Raw genomic sequence first — 21303 nt, forward strand, 5'->3', positions numbered from 1 at the left:
TAACTACGGAAGATATCTCATTTATTTAATCAGTTAATTTTAAATTAATAACATTTGTTAACTTTTTGCATATGTATGCAGCACATTCAGCATAATTTTACATAACTCGTAAGTTTAAAATGTTGCATTTCATTACTATCAAAATGCCATTTGACAGTGAGGAGAAAAAAAAAGGAACAAATACCAGTCAGCATATCTCCTGTCATAATGTAAAAAATTAGAAATCTAAGTAATTGTCTAAATGTGAATACAGTGCATTTTTATGGACAGTCAGAAGGAAGAACCAAATATAATGTAAAAGCTGTATGTTGTTGTAAATCTATATTTTAAGGGTTACAAATTGAGGAGAACCAACCTTTCAACAAAAATCTCTGCCACTTACAATAACTGATCATTTAAATCAACTGTTTAACCTGTATCGCTTCAAATCAGTAACTTCATATAAACTTCATATAAACAATCCACACCTGAAACAAAGTATAGAAACTGCAAAGTTTCAGACAATGAAACGCAAACTGCAGAATAATAGTTTTAAGACTCTTTAAAAAAGCAATCCATACTGAAGAAGCAGGCAGGAGAACACAAGCTGCTTTGGAATTCTTGTTTAGCCCGTGTCTTTCTCAGGCTACTGGGTAAAAAAGGAAGGGTTTCAGAATCCTGTATACTAGGGGTATAAATATTTCTATCATCGGCGCCAACGCATTAAGCCACGAACTCTGCAGAAGACTTACATATATGACAAAGTTGGGGTAATTTGCCTAAGGAACAGGCAAGGGAAGTTATCTAAGCTCTGAAATTATCATTACCTGGTGCAAGGGAACCCTCGTGTTAACACGGTTATCAAATTTTTCCTACAGTCACAAATAGACGGCAACTGAATTCTGCCCAAAATCAGTAATTAAAAAACCTTGACAAGACAAAGCAGTTATATATGAAAAGGTAATTTAGCATCAGTTTAGCCACTGCAGTGTTTAACCGTAATTGTGTTTTACAATGACAAGTTTTGATTCACAATGTAAATGGCTTTTGAAACTACATGAGGACAAACAGATACAGGAACGACTTGTGAAACAGTATCAAAAGAACATCAAGCACAGACTAAATTCCTTCATTTGCTCCTCAGCACACCACATGAGGGTTTCCAGGAATACCCAACTTTTTTTAACCTTCTCAGAAAACATAGCTGGGCAATCTTAACTGTCTCACCTAGCACACTGACAGTAGCGTATCACAGGATTTTTTTTTCAGTCAAATATCTAAATTAAAGGGAATTCTGAAAACAAGCTTGGCCATTGACACATGGAGAGACACAGCTCAAGGCAAACTATACCATGGTAGTGAAACACAAATACAATAAGGTGTGCAGATGAAAGCAAGTGAAAAGAGAAATGGCAACTGGAGAAATAATGGAAAAAGGCAGCTTTCCTCCTCCTGAGTTCCCCACCCCTTACTTGTGCCTTTCTGACGGCATTCTCCAAGCGGCCAATTATAGGACTCATTTTAAAATTCAATCTGAAATAGAAACAAAGTCTTTTGTTTAAAGTATATGACTTCAGTATCTTCATTAAAATATTCCACTTTAAATGCAGAGCTATGTAAGTATTCTTCAGAAGACTGCCTGAAGAGTAATTCCACCCGAGCCACCGCTAGTTACACTATAGCCTTGTATTAAGACCTGAAATTAAAGCAAAGGCTGATACTGTCAACACATGTCAAATATTTCCTAGTACACCTGCAAAGGCCACTTGGCCTTGTGACCAGCAGCCATACCTAGGCAGTACGGGTGCTCTCTGTGACTTAAACAATCAAAGCCTGGTATTTGTCTGGTATTGTGATGACAGAGTAGCAATGGGGTAATGTTAATCAACCAATCTACCCCTCAAAAAAAGCAACTTACGGTTAAATACATTACGAATTGAGAGCTTAACATATCAAAAGTTCAGAAACATCACACCGCTTCAAAAGAGTCACAGCCTATCAGTATAAAGGTAGAATATAAAACTATTTTATTGAGCACTGTTCACCAGTATGTACAATAAAATAAACAATATACAGTCTTGTCCTGGTTTTGGCTGGGATAGAGTTAACGTCATACGACATCATGCTGAACAATAAAACTGGGGGAACGGCAGCTGCTGCTCAGGGACTGGCTGGACATCAGTCATTGGGCAGTGAGCAACTGCATTGTGCATCACTTGTTTTGTATATTCTTTTACCATTGTTATTATTTTCCCTTCCTTTTCTGCCCATGAGTTTTACCTTTTTTCTGATTCTCTCCCCCATCCCATGGCTCTATGGTGTTTAGCTGTCTGCCAGATTAAACCACAACAGTTTTTTCTTTGTGCCCAATGTGGGGCACAAAAGTTGAGATAATGACAGATCTGACCAGAGCGTGTTAAAACAAATTTGTTACAAGCATTCATTATACTAGTTTAATAATCACTGGTCACAATGTTGATTTATTTGCTCTCAGAGTTGTCGTGCTTATTCTCAGAGTTGTGTTATCTAACACCTTGCTTGCTGTATATGTTCCCTGTTGTGCTGTTCATCATCTCTGGGGGCTGGATTAAGGTTATCATTTTCCTGTACTGTGTAACACTGTCTTACGATGTGATAAAATCACTGCTCGTGAAACCGATCTGGTATTTGTACTCAGCATTGCCATCACCTCCATACTTCGGGAGCCATCTCTTAGAAACTACCAATAATTACGCTCTCTACCTTTTCTCCTTGGAGATCCATCTAGTGGGGAGACAAAGGGGACACTTTTCCCCTGCTCCTTCACCTTCCCTTCCTCCTTCACGTTCCCTTTCTCCTTCACCTTTCCCTTCTCCTCCAGGCTAGCTACAATAGCTCTTGAGAATTCTGAATATCCTTGGGATGCTCAAACCAGCATACTCCTATTGCTATGTCTCCTGAATGTGTTTCAGGTCTTGTTTAAGATTAAGCAACTATTTAAGAATGCTATCCAGAGATCTGCCCTGAGGCAGGACAGCCATGAGTGGCAGGGTGTGTGGAATAGCATGGGCAAGTATCTAGGACAGTGGGCACCTCCAATGTTTCGGAACTTCACCCCTGAACAAGTGCAGAATCCTGAAAAACTAGGATTGGAAACTGTTTGGAAAAAGCATGCTGTCACCCTGGCAATTCCAGAGACGCACAAATCACTGCGACATGCTGGGGCCTGGCCCATGCCTGCCCAGCCCTGCTCAACACTGCCCGGTACCCTCAAAGGGAAGAGAAGGGCTCTGGATACGACAACAAAACGACAAGCACTACGGCTACTCCAACCCCCACGAAAGGCACTGCAGCTGAACCAGAGAACCAACCCGCCCTGGTATCTGTCACCCCTATACACAAGAAGAAATACTGGGTGTGAAAGCCAGCTCATTTAGCAAGGGAAGAAAGAGAAGGAAGAAGTGGATGAGGCCAGCTACTCTGAAGCAGGGCCATCACGAGAAGAGGAGGAGGAAGAGGCAGAACTCATAAACAAGGCGGTGACCACCTGAACCCTATCCCTGAGTGAGCTGCAAGATACGCAAAAAGATTTCAGCCGTCTTCCAGGCGAGCACATTGTCACCTGGCTGCTCTGATACTGGGATAACGGGGCCAGTAGCCTGGAATTAGAGGGTAGGAAAGCCAAGCAGCTGGGCTCCCTTTCTAGAGAAGGAGGCATAGACAAGGCGGTTGCAAAAGCGGCGCAACCCCTCAGCCTCTGGAGGCAACTCCTGTCAGGCATGAAGGTATCCCTTCAAGGAAGATGTTATATGTCACCCAGGCAAGTGGACCACCACGGAGAGAGGTATCCAGTACCTGAGGGAATTAGCTATGCTGGAGGTGATTTATGATGACCTGGACAAGGAGCAGTTATCCCAAGATCCAGATGAAGTCACGTGCACACAACCCATGTGGCGGAAGTTTGTACAGAGCGCACCGTCATCGTATGCCAACTCCTTGGCAGTAATGACCTGGAAAGATGGAGAGGGACAAATGGTGGATGAATTGGCTGGCCAAGCCTGGCAATACAAAGAAAGTTTCTCTTCCTCCCTATGGGCCTGTGTCTTGGTTGTGGAGAAACTGTCCTGGGAGTGCCAGCAACTGAAAGAGGATTTGCCCTACTCCCCACCTGTAAGGACCAGTATCTCAGCTATTAGGAGTAAGTGTTCTGCTGCTCAAGAGAGAGGATACTGAGGGTACACGCCGTGGGCCACCCTGTGGTTTTACCTGAGTGACCATGGTGAGGACGTGAGGAAGTGGGATGGAAAATCTACCTTGATCTTGAGGCATGAGTATGAGTTGCAAGGATAAACAATCACAAAAAGGCGTTCTTCCAGCAAAATTGCTGTTCTGGTTTCCAAAGGGCAATTCCCCAGAGGAGAAGGCCTGATCTTACTTCCGATCTTAATAAAGTGACTTCTGATTTGTATTTACAATAAGTGAGTAGCGAATAGTATGACCAGTACTAGAGGGGCCCTGCCTCCAGCCAGACGGAGGAAAGGGACAACTGGGTCTACTGGACAGTGTGGATTTGATGGCCTGGCACGTCAGACCCACAGGAGTATCAGGCTCTAGTGGACACTGGTGCACAGTGTACTTTAATGCCATCAGCTTACAAAGGGTCAGAGTCCATCTGTATTTCTGGAGTGGCAGGGGGGACCCAAGAGCTGACTGTACTGGAGGCTGAAGTGAGCCTCACTGGGAATGCATGGCTAAAGCACCCCACTGTGACCGGCCCTGAGGTTCTGTGTATCCTTGGCACAGACTGTCTCAGGAGCGGGTATTTCAAGGACCCAAAAGGGTATCGGTGGGCTTCTGGCACAGCAGCTGTAGAGACTGAGGAAACTAAACAGCTGTCTACGTTGCCCAGTCTCTTGGAGGATCCTTCCGTTGTGGGGTTGCTGAGGGTTGAAGAACAACAGGTGCCAATCGCAACCACAATGGTGCACCGGTGGCAATACCGCATCTGCCGAGATTCCCTGGTCCCCATCCATAAGCTGATTCGTCAACTGGAGAGTCAAGGAGTGATCAGCAAGACTTGCTCACACTTTAATAGTTCCACATGTCCAGTGTGAAATTCTAACAGAGAGTGGAGACTGACAATAGACTACCGTGGCCTGAATGAAGTCACACCCCACTGCTGCTGCCATGCCGGACATGCTAGAATTCCAGCACCAACTGGAGTCAAAAGTAGCTACGGGGTATGCCACCAGTGATACTGCTAAGTGTTCTTCTCAATCCCCTCGGTGCAGAGTGCAGGTCACAGTTTGCTTTCACTTGGAGGGGTGACCAGTACACCTGAAATCGACTGCCCCAGGGGTGGAAACACAGTCCCACCATTTGCCATGGACTGATCCAGGCTGTGCTGGAACAGGGTGAAGCTCCAGAACATCTGCAGTACATCGATGACATCATTGTATGGGGCAACACAACAGAAGAGGTTTTTGAAAAAGGGAAGAAAATAGTCCAGATGCTGCTGAAGGCCACTTTTGCTACAAAATGAAGTAACGGCAAGGGACCTGCGCAGGAGATCTAGTTTTTAGAAATAAAATGGCAAGATGGACATCAACAGACCCCAACGTATGTGATCAACAAAACAGCAGCTATGTCTCCACCAACTAGCAAAACGGAAGCACAAGCCTTCTTAGTCATTGAGGGGTTTTGGAGGATGCGTATCCCAAATTAGTCAGATTGTAAGCCCTCTCTATCAAGTGACCCAGAAGAAGAACGATTTCAAACAGGGCCCTGAGCACTGACAAGCGTTTGAACAAACTAAACAAGAGAGAGTTCATGCCGTAGCTGCTGGGCTAGTTCAGGTAGGACAAGATGTTAAAACCATGGTTTATACCGCAGCCGGGGAGAATAGCCCAACCTGGAGCCTCTGGCAGAAAACACCAGGGGAGACTCAAGGTTGACCCCTTCAAGTCTTGGAGTTGGGGATTCAAGGATATGAGGCCCGCTGCTACACTCCAACCAAACAAGAGATTCTGGCAGCATATGAAGGTGTGCGAGCTGCTTTGGAAGTGGTTGGCACTGAAACACAACTCCTCTTAGCACCACAACTGCCAGTCCTGGGCTGGATGTTCAAAGAGAGTCCCCTCTACGCATCATGCCACTGATGCTGCGTGGAGTAAGTGGGTCGTGCTGATCACACAGCGGGCCCGAATGGGAAGCCCCAGTCGCCCAGGAATTTTGGAAGTGATCACGGACTGGCCAGAAGGCAAAGACTTTGGAGTAACACCAGAGGAGGAGGTGACACGTGCTGAAGAGGCCCCACTGCACAATGAACTGCCAGAAAATGAGAAGCAGTATGCCCTGTTCACGGATGGGTCCTGTCGCATTGTGAGGAAGCAGCAGAGGTGGAAGGCTGCTGTATGGAGCGCTACACATCAAGTCGCAGAAACTGCTGAAGAAGAAGGTGAGTTGAGGCAGTTTGCAGAGGTGAAATCCATCCAGCTGGCTTTAGACACTGCTAGTCAAGAAAAGTAGCCAGTGGTCCATCTCTACACTGACTCCTGGATGATGGCAAATGCCCTGTCGGGGTGGCTGCAGCAATGGAAGCAGAGCAACTGGCAGCGCAGAGGAAAACCCATCTGGGCTGCCCCATTGCGGCAAGATATTGCTGCCTGACTAGGGAAGCTGGCTGTAAAAGTATGTCATGTGGATGCCCGTATCTCTAATAGTCAGGCCACTGAGGAACATCAGAACAACCACCAGGTGGATCAGGCTGCTAAGACTGCAGTGCCTCAGGGGGATCTGGACTGGAAACATAACGGTTACTCCTTATAGCTTGCTGGGCCCATGACACTTTAGGCCATCAAGCAAGAGATGAAACCTCTGGATGGGCTTGTGATCTAGGGGTGGACTTGACCATGGACACCACCACACAGGTTATCCACGAATGTGAAACGTGCGCTGCAATGAAGCAAGCCACGCAGGTACAGCCTCAGTGGTATGGAGGACAATGGCTTAAATATAAATACGGTGAGGCCTGGCAGACTGATTAAATCACACTGCCACAAACCCACCAAGGCAAGCACCACGTGCTTACAATGGTGGAAGCAACCACGGAATGGCTGGAAACCTACTCTGTGCCCCACACCACTGCCTGGAATACCATCCTGGGCCTTGAAAAGCAAGGCCTATGGAGACACGGCACCCCACAAAGAACCGAGTCAGACAACGGGACAGCCTCACTAACACCCGGGCCAAAGACCACAGCACGGAGTGGGTGTATCACACCCCCTGCCACGCACCAGCCTCCAGGAAAATCGCAGAGTACAATCGCCTGCTAAAAACTACTCCGAGAGCACTGCTTTTGCTCAGGGACCTGGGTGCACTTGGGTGGGCAACATGGAAGGATGGGGGATTCGATTATGGGTGAGAACAGCCAATGATTTGAATTGTATGTTAATTGCTATATAATACTGTATGTCATCACTACTATGGCTGCTATATGCCATTACACTAAGAATCAGCCAGATTAATGAATTTTGATGAAACCGAGCAAAATGCAGTGACAATAGAACTAGACAAGCACAGCAGTGATGCAGTCAGAACTGGCTTCAGCATGCAACAGCCCAACACCACACACCACCTCTCCTGCCCTGGAGGGCTGTTACGACAGGTGGAGCCCCAAGTCATGGAATAAATGAACTCAATGGACATTTTAGAGGGATGGCCCACAGACTAAGGGAATGATATCTGTGTGCGTATATCCAAAAACAGGAAAGCTGGTGGTGATTAACTGGGATGTATTGGAAAGTGTGGGACCTGGACATAACACAGATCGCATAAAATAAGGGGTGGGTATTATCCTGGTTTTGGCTGGGCTAGAGTTAAATTTTCTTCCTAGTAGCTGGTATAGTACTGTTTTGGATTTAGAATGAGAATAATCTTAGTAACACACTGATGTTTTAGTTGTTGCCGAGCAGTGCACTGAAGTCAAGGACTTTTCAGCTTCTCGTACTGCCCTGCCAGCGAGGAGACTGGGGGTGCACAAGGACCTAGGAAGGGACACAGTGGGGGCTGACCCCAGTTGGCCAAAGGGATGTTCCATACCGTATGACATCATGCTGAACATATAAACTGGTGGGAGCTGGCTAGGGGTACAGTGGCTGCTGCTCAGGGCCTGGCTGGGCATCATTCACCACGTGGTGAGCAACTGCATTATGCATCACTTCTTTTGTACACTCTTTTATCATTATTTTCCCTTCCTTTTCTGTCCTATTAAACTATCTTTATTTCAACCCACAAGTGTTTGTCTGATTATTCTCTCCTCCACCCCACTGGGAGGGAGCGAGTGAACAGCTGTGTGGTGTTTAGCTACCTGCCAGGTTAAGCCAAATCGGTCCTTTCTGATAACATTCAAATTGTTATGAAGTTAGTTTTCACCCGGTCTTGGTGAAACCAAGTGATCTCAAATACTAAAAAGAATGATTCTACAGGTTTAAAGGGCTAGGTTTGAGTAAAGAAGATACATGCACATCAATAGTATAAAAGACTACAAAACATCTGCGAGTTTGTTTAGACATTCATTATGATTCTGTAATAATTATGGAAGTTTATGTTTTATAAAAGCTTTTACCTAACATGGAGGAAGTAGTAGTATCAAATGCTCTCTTGTGATAAATGAAACAAGTTGCAGAAAGCTTTTATTTACTTGCTGTTGATGCAAAACATACTACTTCAAAAAAATATCAAATTTGATTCTTGTTAGAATGTACGCTTCTCACATTGCTAATAAATCACATTTCATGTTTTAATATTCATATATATAAAAAAAGCAATGCAAACAATTATTGTGCTTCATCTTCTGGGCATGAATGCCAAGTTAGTCGCTCTTCATAAAAAGCGATTACGATCTGAGGACACTTCACGTTAGCTTCTTTGGCCAGCACCAGATCTGCCTCATCAGAGTCTTTCCTGATGTAGAAGAGAGTGGGATTTAAGAAAATGCATAATCATTAATTCAGTAAATCTAGCAGCTCTTGACAGGTCATAAGTTCTGAAAAGGATGTCAGCTAGAAATCAGATTTCATTATACCTTTCACTATAGCTACCAAGAATTTCCATGGTAATGGCAAGGTTTCATAGCTGCGTTTTCCTTCCTTTGCCGTATTTTTTTTCTGTTTCAAAGGAAAACGCTATTCAAAGGGAACCATTTACACAGTTACTTTGCAGCATGTAATGAAAGCAGTAAAACTTTGCTAATCTTGTCTTTTAAAGCATAATCAAAACTTCAGTGAGACTTTTAAAAATCACTAGCATCAGTCTTCAGAGATGGTACTTACGTAGACATTATATTTACTGTTTATGCAAGTAACTTGCTGTATTTCATACTGCTATTCTTGATGCTGTCTTGGGGTAATAAAACAAACTTTCCAGTCTGATATGCTTCAGATTCAATTTTAAATTGTACGCTGTCTTTAAAAGTCAGTTTTGTGCATACATATTCACATCTATTTTTGTTGCCTACAATTAATTATGAAAAACTCATCAACTGCGAATGAACTAAACTAAAAAGTGCTTCTTTTTGTATGTTTCCTTTATGCTTGATTTTGCCAATTATCACTACAGAAATTCAGAGAGTCATGATCTGTATTTTGCAACTCTTCCAAGTTTCACATAAAATTTATAGAGAAGTTGAAAAAGCAGAAGGCAGACAGAATCTTCCAAAGTACTAATCTTCAGCAGTCCAGGCACATCACATGATAAATCATTTCTCTGGAGACCACTCAGTTTGACTCCATTCAGAAAATTATGCCCTTCTCAAAGGCTTTGGAAAGGTATCGTTCTTCTCATCTCACCACCTTAAGAAATCAGACCCCCAGCAAATGCTAATTCAATCTCGTGCATTATTAACACTGGAAAAAAACCACTCATTTTATCCTACTGGTTCACAAGGCAAGCAGTCCTTCTGTCAACACTGTAGCTAATGAAGCGGGTCTCTATCTACCCTCCCAACAAAACAAACTCCCCCCATCGCTTTCCCCTCTTTCTAGCCCATAAAAATAAACCTCTCCACCTTGTTTATTCGTGATTTCAACCTAAGCCTCCTCCACTAGTTGCTTCCAATTCCACTTGGTTGCACACAGAACAGCTGGTACTATGGCCAGTTAAATGGCTGGCTATCCAGCAGCTGGCTTCTGCTTACTGTAACACGTAAAGCTGGATTTGTGCCTGCCGTTCCCTCAGCAAGAACACTAACGAGATCTGGCTTTTCCATACAAATGCCAGTTTTTCCATATTTTATCAGAATGTATGTTTCAACTTTCTATTTCTGTAAAACCAAACCAATAGAAACTAGGGTTATTTTGTGTTTTGAAGGAAGAGGGAGTAAGCACTCATTATAGAAGCCTTGTTTCTCTAAGGATACAAGGTTAATAAGCAGACTACCAGCTTCTCTGTCTTACTCCTGAAATGAAGTTGTCTCATTAGCCTAAGTGCAGCTGCCTGCCCTCCCTTAATACGGACAGGAACTGTGGATGTAAGACTTACCATTTCATGAGGAACATAAGCTCTCCACTGCTGTCTGTAGCCCCAATTATCCGCTCAGGATCAAGACCCCTGGCAAACCCTCTTGGTTTATCAACCTATTTAGTAAGTTAGAATATTGTTAGTTAGTTAAAGATAGAAATCTATTTTGGCATTAGAACTAGATATATGCACTCTCATGGGTATATATATATGTATATTAGAACTAAAAATACAGCCGTACAGAATTATAAAATCTAAAATTACATACAATCATCTGAAGATGACATTAATTTTATTTTTGCATGAATGATCAACAGGCCAAGTCATTTAGATGTGGAGTAACAACAAAGGAATTTTACATCACTGCTTCTAGCATTTATTTCTGAAAACTCAATAGATGAAAACAAGTGATCTAAAAACCCTTACAGTAGATAAACAAACAAGCATGGCCAGTAAAAGCAACAGAAGAGGCAAAGCAAAAATGCACTCGTGGAAGTGGGAAAAACACATCCTTTTCAGCAAAACAACAGACTTCAGCTGGCTTAAGCCAACCACGAAACTGCACCCTTGGGGGAATACCTCAACTCGTCTAGGCTCACTGAGATCACACAGGTGGTAAGGAATATCGCGACTATTTCCTGCATTAGTTCCTCTAGGTTCACAATATCCTTTTTGAGACAGTGGCCACTACTATTGTCCCAGACGAAGACACACAATTGACTTTATACAGAAACTAAAATTTTCTTTGTATTATTGATCAATTATTCCTTCTCATGCCTTCCAACTTTTTTGACAATAACCACACATCCAACAGCTGTCTTCAGTAAACCACGGACATTGCCAAGCAGTTTCGTTTCAAATTGCTAGTTTGAAAGTTTACATGGAAAAATGTGAACTATCGGGCACATTATTGTACGCACATTATTTTGTACCCATGAGCACTAAATCCGTCATGTTGTTCACTCAATTAAACTGTAGGAGAAACCCAGACTTTTAAGAAAAGGTAGGCTTTCTTCAGTCACTCTTTCTACTCCCTCTCCACCATCATGTCTGGTCCCAATCTAAGTAACCGCCTAGTCTTCACATTTTGCCATCTTGCCACTCACTTATTTAAAATCATATACTAAATACAAAAGCCAACACAAAACTTCACCTTTGTTCCATTTATGAACCTTTTGCTCTAATACAAACTGACCCCTTAATATAATTCATAAATAACTCTTAACCAGTCTTACTTTCAGTTATTCACAGGACAACGTCAGAACTTTTAGTCATCATGTCAGTCAAACATCTTTTACTCACCATCTGAATAGTCTCATTAACCACCGCGAATTATTACCGTTTTCAAACCACAGTTCCAAATGCTGTGCGATTTTTAGTTTTAAACCCACGTTTGGTCTCATTCTCAAAGTCACAGTGGGATGGGATGGGGGGAAGGGATGGAGAGGAAGGGCAGAGACACAGTAAAAATAAAGTTTAGCACGTGAACATATACTTACAGAATCACGCTTTTTCTTTGATTTACTATCATCAGATTCGCTATCTGACAAAGATTTTCTTTTGGCACCATCTGTCTTTTCTTTACCAGCTTTCTGAGAGTTCAGAAAAGCTTCAATTAGCTCTGGACAATCTAAGTTTTCTTCAGGTTCCCATGTGTTGTCAGCACTGAAACATACACACATTTATGTAAAACTAGGAAAAGAAGAAAAACGTAAAACTAGCCACATGGCTCACCTTAAGCAAGTTAATTTTTTTCTCACTATGTAAGGCAGGTTTCTTAAACCTAAGGATGCTTATCTTACAATCTTTAGTAACCTTCATGTACTGCATCTGATGACTGAAAAAACTATGCTCTGCTATTGTTGAAAAACGATGTTCTTAAACCAGATAGAAAATAAGCAGCTCTATTAACTCCTATGGTCTGAGTGGGCTCACAGGAGCTAAAACAAGCAATCCCCACCCTACCGAAACCTACCTGGTCAATTTAAACTGAGTCCCTTCCCTGGTTCCTCTAAAGACTGTCCATGCAAACAGACCACATGATACGAGCACTAAGCCTTACTGAGAACGGAATACACACAACGCTCACTACAAAAGGCCTAATGATATATGTCCAACCTTCTATATACAAGGAATGCTCTCAAAAGTTGCCTCCAAGCACCGAGATCAACTATACCTAGAACTATCTCCCTCCTTCAGTTGACTACAGGAGGGAACAAAGGTTCCATGTCCAGAGCTGGGCAATGCAAATGGTCCAGTGAGTGTGTATTTTGTTAACTGAAATTTTAAGAAGTCCACGAATGCTCCCTACAACAACTAAGCACCTCATCAGAAGTCCTCATGCACAAATACTGCCCCAGTGCTACTGTACAAGCAGGATGCCTACAAATTACTTTCAGGTACTAAAACACATTTTCACAACTTCAAATCAGACCCTCGACTACTAAACACATTGTCTTTTGCATTTATGCACTTATCACTACACAAATTTCAGGTGCTAGAATGTAGAATGCTGCAATGCATCACTTTGAGACGTAGGCAACAATAATATGACTGTACATGTAACTACTTATGTTCAAATGTTACATGCATCACCTTTTTTCAGCTGGTAGTCTGCCAGAAAGTGTCATGGGAGGGAAGATGGGAGGAAGGGCACAACTATGTGCCTTCTTTAACAATCAACTTTTTAAGTCCTCTGTGAGGTTTTCTTGTGTTTCCGTTAAGTCCTAGGAAAGAGACTCAAAAAGATACCTTTCGGGTATGTCTAATGAAGGCAACCATGCCACAGAATTCCTTATGCAAATTCATCTAATTTGAGAGCACTTCAGAAAAGCGAATAATAAGCAAACTACCTGCTTCAAATTCATTGCTTCAGAGTTGCCTACAGTTCAATTCCCTGCAAAATTTCTTACTCAGAAGTAACATTCATTCCACCACATGCATAAATTTAACAACTGTCAGTCTAGCTTACCTTGATAGATATTGACACAAGCTAAATCAAATAACAGTGGTAACAGAATGATCACTGAGGACTTGGTAAAAGTCTTGGAACATTTTATGTAGCACAAACACTAAGCTACGTATCTTCTATTTCATTTTCCTACTTGACTGCCCCACCTGAATCTGCATTTATGGATGTCCTTCCCTTGAGGTTCTTTGAAATGTCTCCCCGTCATCCAAACCCCTCTCTACACAGTTATTTCAAATAAATGGTTAGCATTAGCATTCTATCAGAAAGAAATAATAGGTGATGCCTTACTCTGTAAATCCTTTCCACTTCAAGTAGTATTCCACCTTTCCATTTACAACACGTCTGTCCAGGACTTTCTCCACAACAAATTCTTCAGGCTCTGCCTCTTCAACTTTTTTACCTTTGCCATTCTGTTTCTTTCCCATTTTGTGCTACAAAAGAAATTCAGAATGACATAATTCATTCTTTTGCTTTACATAGTTACTTCACTGGCCAAATCCAACTTTGCTCAGTAAACAGCAATGAATCATGTACTTATTCACACTAAAGCCAGAAGCTCAGACTCCTTTTACGTTACTGCATGTGGTCAGGTAACCTGAGCAAGACATGTTGATGTTTTGGGTTTTTTCAGTTGCTTAATGAGATACCCAACACCAGTTTTTAAAAAGGTGAAATATTTTTGTCCACATACTCAGTGCCTCCACTCCCCTTCCAAATTTAATTCTCAGAATGCTACATGCTCAAACATTTATGAAGCTTCTAAAAGTTAACTTTATGCCTGTGAAAAGGCAGAGGGCAAGAAACAGCATAAGGCAGAAGTAAAGAAAAGTAGTAAGAAAACCGTGAAAATGCGTAAATCAGAGAAGGGATGGTACTCAAAAAAATAGGTGGTTACTACCTTTTCCAAAAAAAGGAGAAGCTGATGGGAGCAAAGTTTGTGATGTGCTGCTACAGTAAGCAAAATACTTAACAATAACCCGTAACTATTGAACAGGATGCATGCTAGCAGCATTCCATTACTGTACTCTCTTCTCATTCTTAGCCACGCACCGATGTAACTTACATTCAAACAGACGTCACAATGGTGCAAAAACTTAAGACAGCTACACTTAAGTACAGCACTTAACACATAAATGAAATTTTGCTAACTTAAAAAACTTTACAAGTGTTTTAAGTTTACATTTGATACTTCAAATAATATTCTTTAAGTTCTTAAAATAAGTATTACATCCACATCATCCTCAAGGCATTCCCAGTTTAATAAGGCACAATTAAATAGTAATAGAAGGACACATTTCAGAATTTCCTAGTTTGTAATCTTAAAAAGGTTGGAAGAAGCCTATCATGATGTTGGATCACATTTCTGGAGCACTAGCAGACCAAAAGCAGTTTGCTTGCCATTTTGGACTGCAACTTGTAAGTTGTTAAAAGTGGCAGCCATAAACTAATGGGAGCAATATTAAGCTCTTAAAACATATACTCATGCAGCACCCTAAATCAAAGTGGATAGGACTAATTCCTCACTAATGCACTTCATATAGAACAGAAAACAGACAAGCAAAAATCACAGAGCACCTCTATTTACTTGATCTTCATTCTCTAGTCCTCTCTAGAATTAATGTGGGTTAGTATGAGAATACTGCGAAGCAATTTTGAAATTCTCAAATTTTTAGACTTTGTAGAATTTTGTCTTGATGTAGTGAAAGATAAAAAAATTTGTTAGACACAAGAAAAATGGTGGTCTTTTCGTAAACTGAGGATTTGAAGCTGATTCTTTCTTTCCAAAGCCCTGCCTTTGTGCCCCTTATTTTTCATAATTAATTTTTCCCTCCCTCCCCAAAATAGCTTTACACTGGTTAGCAAGCTGTAAATTTAAAGTGCAAAGAACGAAGAGGAGTAAAAGTTTCTCTTTCAAACAGCAAGTTTCTGTATATGATTATATCTCTCGTGACATTCGTTTTGATTTGGCAGCATAGAAGAGATTATCTAAAATAGAGCAGGTATTTCCAACTAGATTTTAACTGCCTGCATATCCCAGGTGTATTTTGACCACAGCATTCATGTCTGAAAAGCGTCAACTTAGGCACACTGGCTTTTTTTGCCTCCACAGGAAAAAACATGTAAGACTGAAATTGAAGAAAAATAAAAACATGAAGATGTCCAATGCCTCTGTGAAGGCAGCTTCTTTCAAGAAATGGAAGTGTGAAAAAGAGAAACAGGTAGAGATGAGGAAAAACAAACAAAAAAAGAAGCAGAGGGGAAAAAACGACACAGACTCACTATACCATAGTAATAACATTATAATTACTGGTGATGAGGCAAGCAGGCTACAAGTGGGAAACATCTCCATCTTTGTTCTCCGTTGGACTAAATTTCTTTGATTCAATGGAAGATTGTTTTCTGGTACTCTTTTCGGCTTCACTAATTCTTGTCACTTAAAGACAAATGTTTTGGATTTCTGTATCAAAGCAACATTTTTCTTTTTTAAAACTTCTAAGACTTAAGCATCTATATGATCTTCCGCAGAAGACAATGAACATCATGGGGGTCTGTATTTTTTTCTTAAAGTGCAGTAAGAAATAACAAAATCAAGGCTATGTTGCTTTTTGTTTTAAATACTGAGAGATCTAATTAGGTCTCATGCATGTCAGCACTGCTTTCCAACCTCTTGAGCCTTTCCAACCTCCTAAAATAATACTTGACTGCAGAGCCTGCAGAAATACTGAACATTGTTAAAAACCTGTACATTCTGAGATTACACAAGCCAACGTAAATGTCTGCCCATGAGTGAATGCGGTATCTGACTGAGGTTAAAGGGTACTAAATGCCCACTAGACCCCTGAAGCTCCCTTCTCTTAAGGTTGCATGTTGTAAACTGTAACTTGGGTGTTTGACCACTGAATACTCATCTGCATTCAGAAGTCATGTATGACAGAGGCAGATTCTCTCCAGCGGATAATCACTCTTTCTTTGAGAGGCAAGATCAAAATGCTGATGTGACACTGTGGCGAAGGGTTTTAATATACAAGAGGTAACAAAATCAGAATTACAGATCCAGAGCTACGCTATCCCTTAATACATTTAGGTTTTGCATACAAATACATAATGAAGCAGAATTAGTTACGGTTCCCATGGGAACCATAACTGATTTTCCTGACCTGTGCAGCAAAATTCTCAACAACATCAAAAGATTAAAAATACTGCATTCACAGATTCTTTCCTCTCCTGAGGCACCCTCTTCCCAGGCTGGCTGTGTCTCTTCCTCAAATTAGGGAAAAGTAGGCAATCAATTACTAACGTAAAGTTCAGACATTCACTTCACTGGAATTTTTTAAAACAGCTACCATACAATATAAAGGAAGCATTCCACTGCACTTCTAAGCCAGGAGTCAATACAAGGTTTTAATATATCTCAATCTAGGTCAACCAGTAATCATTTCAGCGAATTTAAGAACAGGACTTTTGAGTGCGTTATAAATCAGCTGTTCTGCTATCCAGATTTTGAACTGTACATGTGTGTTTTTGCTTACTTCCCCGCCTCAACCTCAGATGCATCTCACGCTCCACTTTTTAGTTCTGTCTTTCACAAAACTATATATCCTTATCAGTTGAATGGTGACCAGCAACCAACTGCCCTTAGAAGTCCATATTTTAATGTCAAGCAAAGCTTTAAAGGACTTGAGATCCACGAATGCATCACTAAAATGGTCCAGGAGGGGTTGACATCTGATAATCTCTGCTCCTATGAAATTCAAAGAAACTGTTATTTGTTAAAAATCATTTCAAAAGGCATCTTAACTATGCCACATCATTTCCCAATAATGTTATTTCTCATCTGTAAAGACTGCCTTTTCCCAGGCTATTAGTTTTCCCCAAATACAATGGGAGAAATTAAATGAATACATGATCTAGATTTTATTTTTTACATATAGGATGAATTACATGGTGTGCTGAAAGGAGGCTAAAAAAATCCTTAGTGTTTTCTAGCCTAGGACCTATGAAATAGTGCAGAGTCCTTCAAATTTATTTTCTTCCCAACAAGTCTCTTTAGAAATGGCAGATTTCTGAAAGCCAATGTCCTTTCTAGTAGCCTTACTTTCTGGATCTGAAATTTTGGTCAGAACAATGCTGGGGAGGGGAGATGTGGATGTATCTTTTAAATGGAGATGCCAAGTTATAAGTTTGAAGAAAAATATGTTGATTAAATCCTTATATACTTTAGGTGTGCATGAACTTACCAATGTAGTTTTATTGGAGGCCATTTTTATTGCAGACTTGCAGAGCTTTTACTAGAAAAATGCATGACAATTAAAAGGAAGTTTACATTACTCAAAGAAAGGCATCCCAATACAAGCATGGTCCTTGTTCCAACCCCCATGTATTCAGTGCACATAACATTTCAAATATGGATTAAATCCAGAACGAGAAGTAGGTTACTACTTTGTCTGGTATAACCTAGTAACACACCATTATGCTAGCGAGGATGAACGATACTGACAAAGTGGTATATAGAGTTGAAGAAAGGTTTTTCCCAAGACCTTCTAAGGCAGAGATTTTTCTAGGGAAAAGGGGGAGGACCATCAGGGATGCTTATTTCCTTAAACCCAACAGAACAGGAATTCAGATTCTAGCAGTTAATTGAGATACACCTAGGTATATTAACTGTGAATCTGATGGGGAGCACCTACATATCTGTGGTGTAACACTGAGTCACCCATTACTCTTAAATGGTAGTAAATGCTTATATACAGCAAATACTTCTGTCAACGCAACTATAACGTTGCCTTCTGATTCTCAACTTTGCAAGAGTTAAGGTCCTAGAGCAACATTAACTCAGCTAAGCCGTACATACTACATATTTGACCTACGCAAATGATGCTGAACACAATCCGTCCCCCTTTCCTTGTCATTTCTCACACTGGCCGCCTCCTTAGGCATGTATTGTCCCCGCCCCACTGCAAACTATAGAACTGTTAGAATTCCCCATACGCCTGGGCAAGGCAAAGGAGAAAGTCCTTCAAGCCCAGGAAACCTCCCGGGCTCAGCAATCCCGCCCAATTCTCCCCTGACACGGGAGGTGGGTTTTGGCAGTCCCACAGGCCGTGGGGGTAGGTGAGGTGGGAGGAGGGCAGGGACCTGTGCCCCAGCGCGGCGGGGCTTGGCTTGTTCCCGTTTGAAAGGTAGGAGAAAAGGGAAAAAAAGAAACAACAACAACAACAATAACAAGAGAACCCCCGTGCCACCCCCACCAGAAAACGAAGCCAGCCCTGCGGAGGCCTGCTGGGGGAGGCTGCGCCTCGGGCCTGTGGCGGGCGCCGTGAGGCCGCCGGGGACGCCCCGGGCGAGCTAACGGGACTGCCCCGGGCGGCGCGGGCCCGACCCGCCGCCCCACGGCCAGGGCCGGGGGAGAGGGCCCGCGCTGCCCGCCCCGGGCAGCCGCCGCCGCCGCCCAGCGGACCCTGCGCGCCGCGCCGCGCCCCCGCCGCCAGGGCCCCCTCCGCGCCGCCTCCCCCACCCCCCCCCGCCACGTTTCCTCCGGGCCGAGCACACGCCGCCGCCGCCGCCTCACGGAGCGGGGAGGCCCGGTGGCGGAGGCCGCCCCTCGGCGGTGGCGGGCTGGCTTTGTCTCCGGGCACGTCCGCCGCCGCGCGGGTGCCGCTGCCCCCGCCCCCCCGGCGCAGCCCTCCTTCCCCGCGGCAAAGCCCGCTCGCTCCGAGACCCTCCTTCCCGCAAGGGCCGGGGCCCCGGACCCCGGCAGCCCCGCTCCGCCCGCCACCCCCCGCCGCCGAGGAAGCGGCGGTGTATTCACGGGGGGGGGACACACACACACGACACGGGGGGGGGGGGGGGGGGGGGCGGCGGGGGGCTGCGCCCCACATCTCCCCGGTGGCGAGGCCCGGGTGGCGGAGTTCGGGGGAGTCGGGAGGGGGAAGGAGGCGGCCGGAGCGAGAGAAAGACGGGGAGAGAGAGAGAGAGAAGGATACAGACTTCAATGGTGCCCAGCCGCTCGGGTCCCCCGTCTCCTCCTCGCTCCCGCCCTGCGCGCACTGAGCAGTGGCGGCAGCAGCGACATCCGCGGGGGGCTGAGGCGGGGGGGAGGGAGGCGCGCGGAGGGGGGGGGGGGAGCGGCTGGGCGGCGGCGCGGCGCGGGGCGGGCGCGCGGCGGCTGGCGGGGCTGGGCTGGCCGAGAGCAGCGCGCGCCGGCGGGCTGACGGGGCAGAGCGCACAACGCCGCCTACGCGCGAGCTGCAACCTCCTACCGTCGTCGCCGCCAGCACAGGAGGGGGGCCAAGACGTCTCTCCAACGGGGGGCTAGCGCAGGACCGCGTCAGGCGTCCAAGCGGAGGAAGATGCCTCGCGGCGACAGAGAAAGCGACTGGGTGAGCCGTGGCCCGGCGGGAGGGGGGAACGGGCCCGCGGAGCCCGGTGACTGCGGCCGCCATGATGGCCGCCGCCATGAGGGCGTCTTGGGCTGGGGCGGCCGCCGCCTGCCGCGGAGGGAGGCCCTCAGTCGGGGCGGGAGGGCGGCCCCCGGACAGCCCCGGGGTGGCTCTGGAGCTAGTTGCGGCGTGGCTGGAGGGGCCGTTCGGAGCGCAGCCATTTCCCGCTTTGCGGCGGGGAGGCCTGGTCGTTAGCGAGGGCGCAGGGAGAGGGAAGGGGGGTCGGAAAGCGCGGCGCGGGGGAAGGGGGGGCCTCGAAAACCCTTCTGTTATCGGGGAAAGGGATCGGAGCCGTCCGGGTGAGGAGCTGCGGGTGGATCCGCGCTGGCTTTACCCGTAGCTGGGGGGGGGGAAGGGGGCGGGAAGAGAGGAGCGGCTCCAGCGCCATTTCCCTGGGTGCGCAGGGCGGCAGCACTCACCCTTCGTCGTGGTGCCTGTGGGGCCGCTGAAGAGCTTAAAAGGGAGTGAGGGAGGGGGGGAGGAAGGAAGGAAGAACAGAGCGCCGAATCGGGCGGTGCGCCCGATGTCGGCGGTGCGGGGTAGAGCGGAGCAGGCTGCGGCGAAGCCCGCCTCCCTCCGCCGGGTCCCCGCGATGCGTCGGCCAGAACCTGGGCGGTTGTCGAGTCGTTGTGCCCCGGGCCGCCAGCAATGGGGGGGGGGAGATTTCGGGGGTGCGCTTCGCTCTGCCGGTGCCACAGGTGGCCGCGGGGAAGGCGATGGGGGGACAATACGGGGCCTCCTTCGGCTAATTATAACCCCCCGCTTTGAGGTTTGAGCCTTCGGGGCGGTTCGGCAATTTCCGGAAGGAAGGAAAAAAAAAAAAAAAAAAAACGCGACACGGTGCCAGTTGTGTTAGGGGCGGTTTCGGCTCGGCTCGGGCACGAGTCGCGAGTCTCTTCCGTTGTCGGAAATTGCCGAAGGGGCTGGGTAGTCGGTGGCGGCCGCGTCTCGCTTCTCCGGAAATTGCCGAGCAAGTTGCGAGCGCCATTCTTTGCTCACTCGGCATCTTCCGGAAATTGCCGAAGCGAGTCGGATGGGCTTCCATTGCCGTTTCGGCTTTTTCCGGCGACTGTCGAAGCGGATAAGCTCGACGACGACGGCTCCTTCGGCTCATTTCGGAGACGGCCATTACTAGCGGAGTTCATGACTTTTTATTGCGTGATAAAAATACGTAGGGGCGTTATACAGAAGTGCTGCCCCTTTGGAGATACTTAAGCTCCGGATTCGAGCTTTTTTTTTAAAAAAAAAAACCAAATCATCGTGAACCTCGGAAGCGAGCGCGGGCTGGAGAAGGAGGGCGCTAGCACTACGTGGAGCTGAATTTCAAATTACGTAACAGTTAAGGCAGCCATTACCGACCAGTTGTACGGTAGTCTCAAGCAGGAATACGTAAACCATGAAGAATATGGTACGTGA

At 45.1% G+C, this 21303-nt stretch overlaps 2 protein-coding genes across 12 annotated transcripts in view; one reads left to right on the forward strand and one right to left on the reverse strand.

The window, feature by feature from the left end:
• CBX3 (chromobox 3) lies at positions 1–20505 on the reverse strand. 6 transcript variants are annotated; one of them, XM_075419114.1, is made up of 6 exons: positions 20307–20505; positions 17686–17736; positions 13736–13878; positions 11976–12141; positions 10498–10592; positions 1–8922 (listed from the first exon to the last, which is right to left on the reverse strand). In XM_075419114.1, exons 2-6 carry the CDS (start codon positions 17707–17709, stop codon positions 8796–8798), a joined length of 555 nt encoding a protein of 184 aa, XP_075275229.1. In that variant the 5' UTR covers positions 17710–17736; positions 20307–20505; the 3' UTR covers positions 1–8795. The 6 variants fall into 6 exon arrangements, with proteins under 6 accessions (XP_075275229.1, XP_075275228.1, XP_075275232.1 ...); XM_075419113.1 differs by lacking the exon at positions 20307–20505 and adding an exon at positions 19436–19550; XM_075419117.1 differs by lacking the exon at positions 17686–17736 and having other exon boundaries at positions 20307–20502.
• Positions 19628–21303, forward strand: part of HNRNPA2B1 (heterogeneous nuclear ribonucleoprotein A2/B1) — a 15501-nt gene continuing 13825 nt past the window's right edge. For 2 of the 6 annotated variants that reach the window (XM_075419110.1, XM_075419109.1), the window contains exon 1: positions 19628–19827. In XM_075419110.1, the coding sequence (XP_075275225.1) occupies positions 19798–19827 (30 nt within the window). In that variant the 5' untranslated portion in view covers positions 19628–19797. Of the gene's footprint in view, positions 19828–20956; positions 21296–21303 lie in introns of those variants that run through there. The other 4 variants (XM_075419108.1, XM_075419107.1, XM_075419111.1 and 1 more) reach the window with 3 other exon arrangements.

This window comes from Opisthocomus hoazin, chromosome 4, assembly GCF_030867145.1.
Source record: "Opisthocomus hoazin isolate bOpiHoa1 chromosome 4, bOpiHoa1.hap1, whole genome shotgun sequence".
NCBI classification, from domain to species: Eukaryota; Metazoa; Chordata; class Aves; order Opisthocomiformes; family Opisthocomidae; genus Opisthocomus; species Opisthocomus hoazin.

Bases quoted from the DNA above. Each gene is read 5' to 3' on its own strand.
- CBX3 (XM_009941345.2), bottom strand. From the start codon at position 15,797: ATGGAGATGTTTCCCACTTGTAGCCTGCTTGCCTCATCACCA. The intron at 12,142-13,735 runs GTAAGGCATCAC...TGTATGTTTCAG, and splicing joins AAGTGGAAAGGATTTACAGA to TGCTGACAACACATGGGAAC. The intron at 8,923-10,497 runs GTAAGTCTTACA...CTTCTACATCAG, and splicing joins CTTATGTTCCTCATGAAATG to GAAAGACTCTGATGAGGCAG.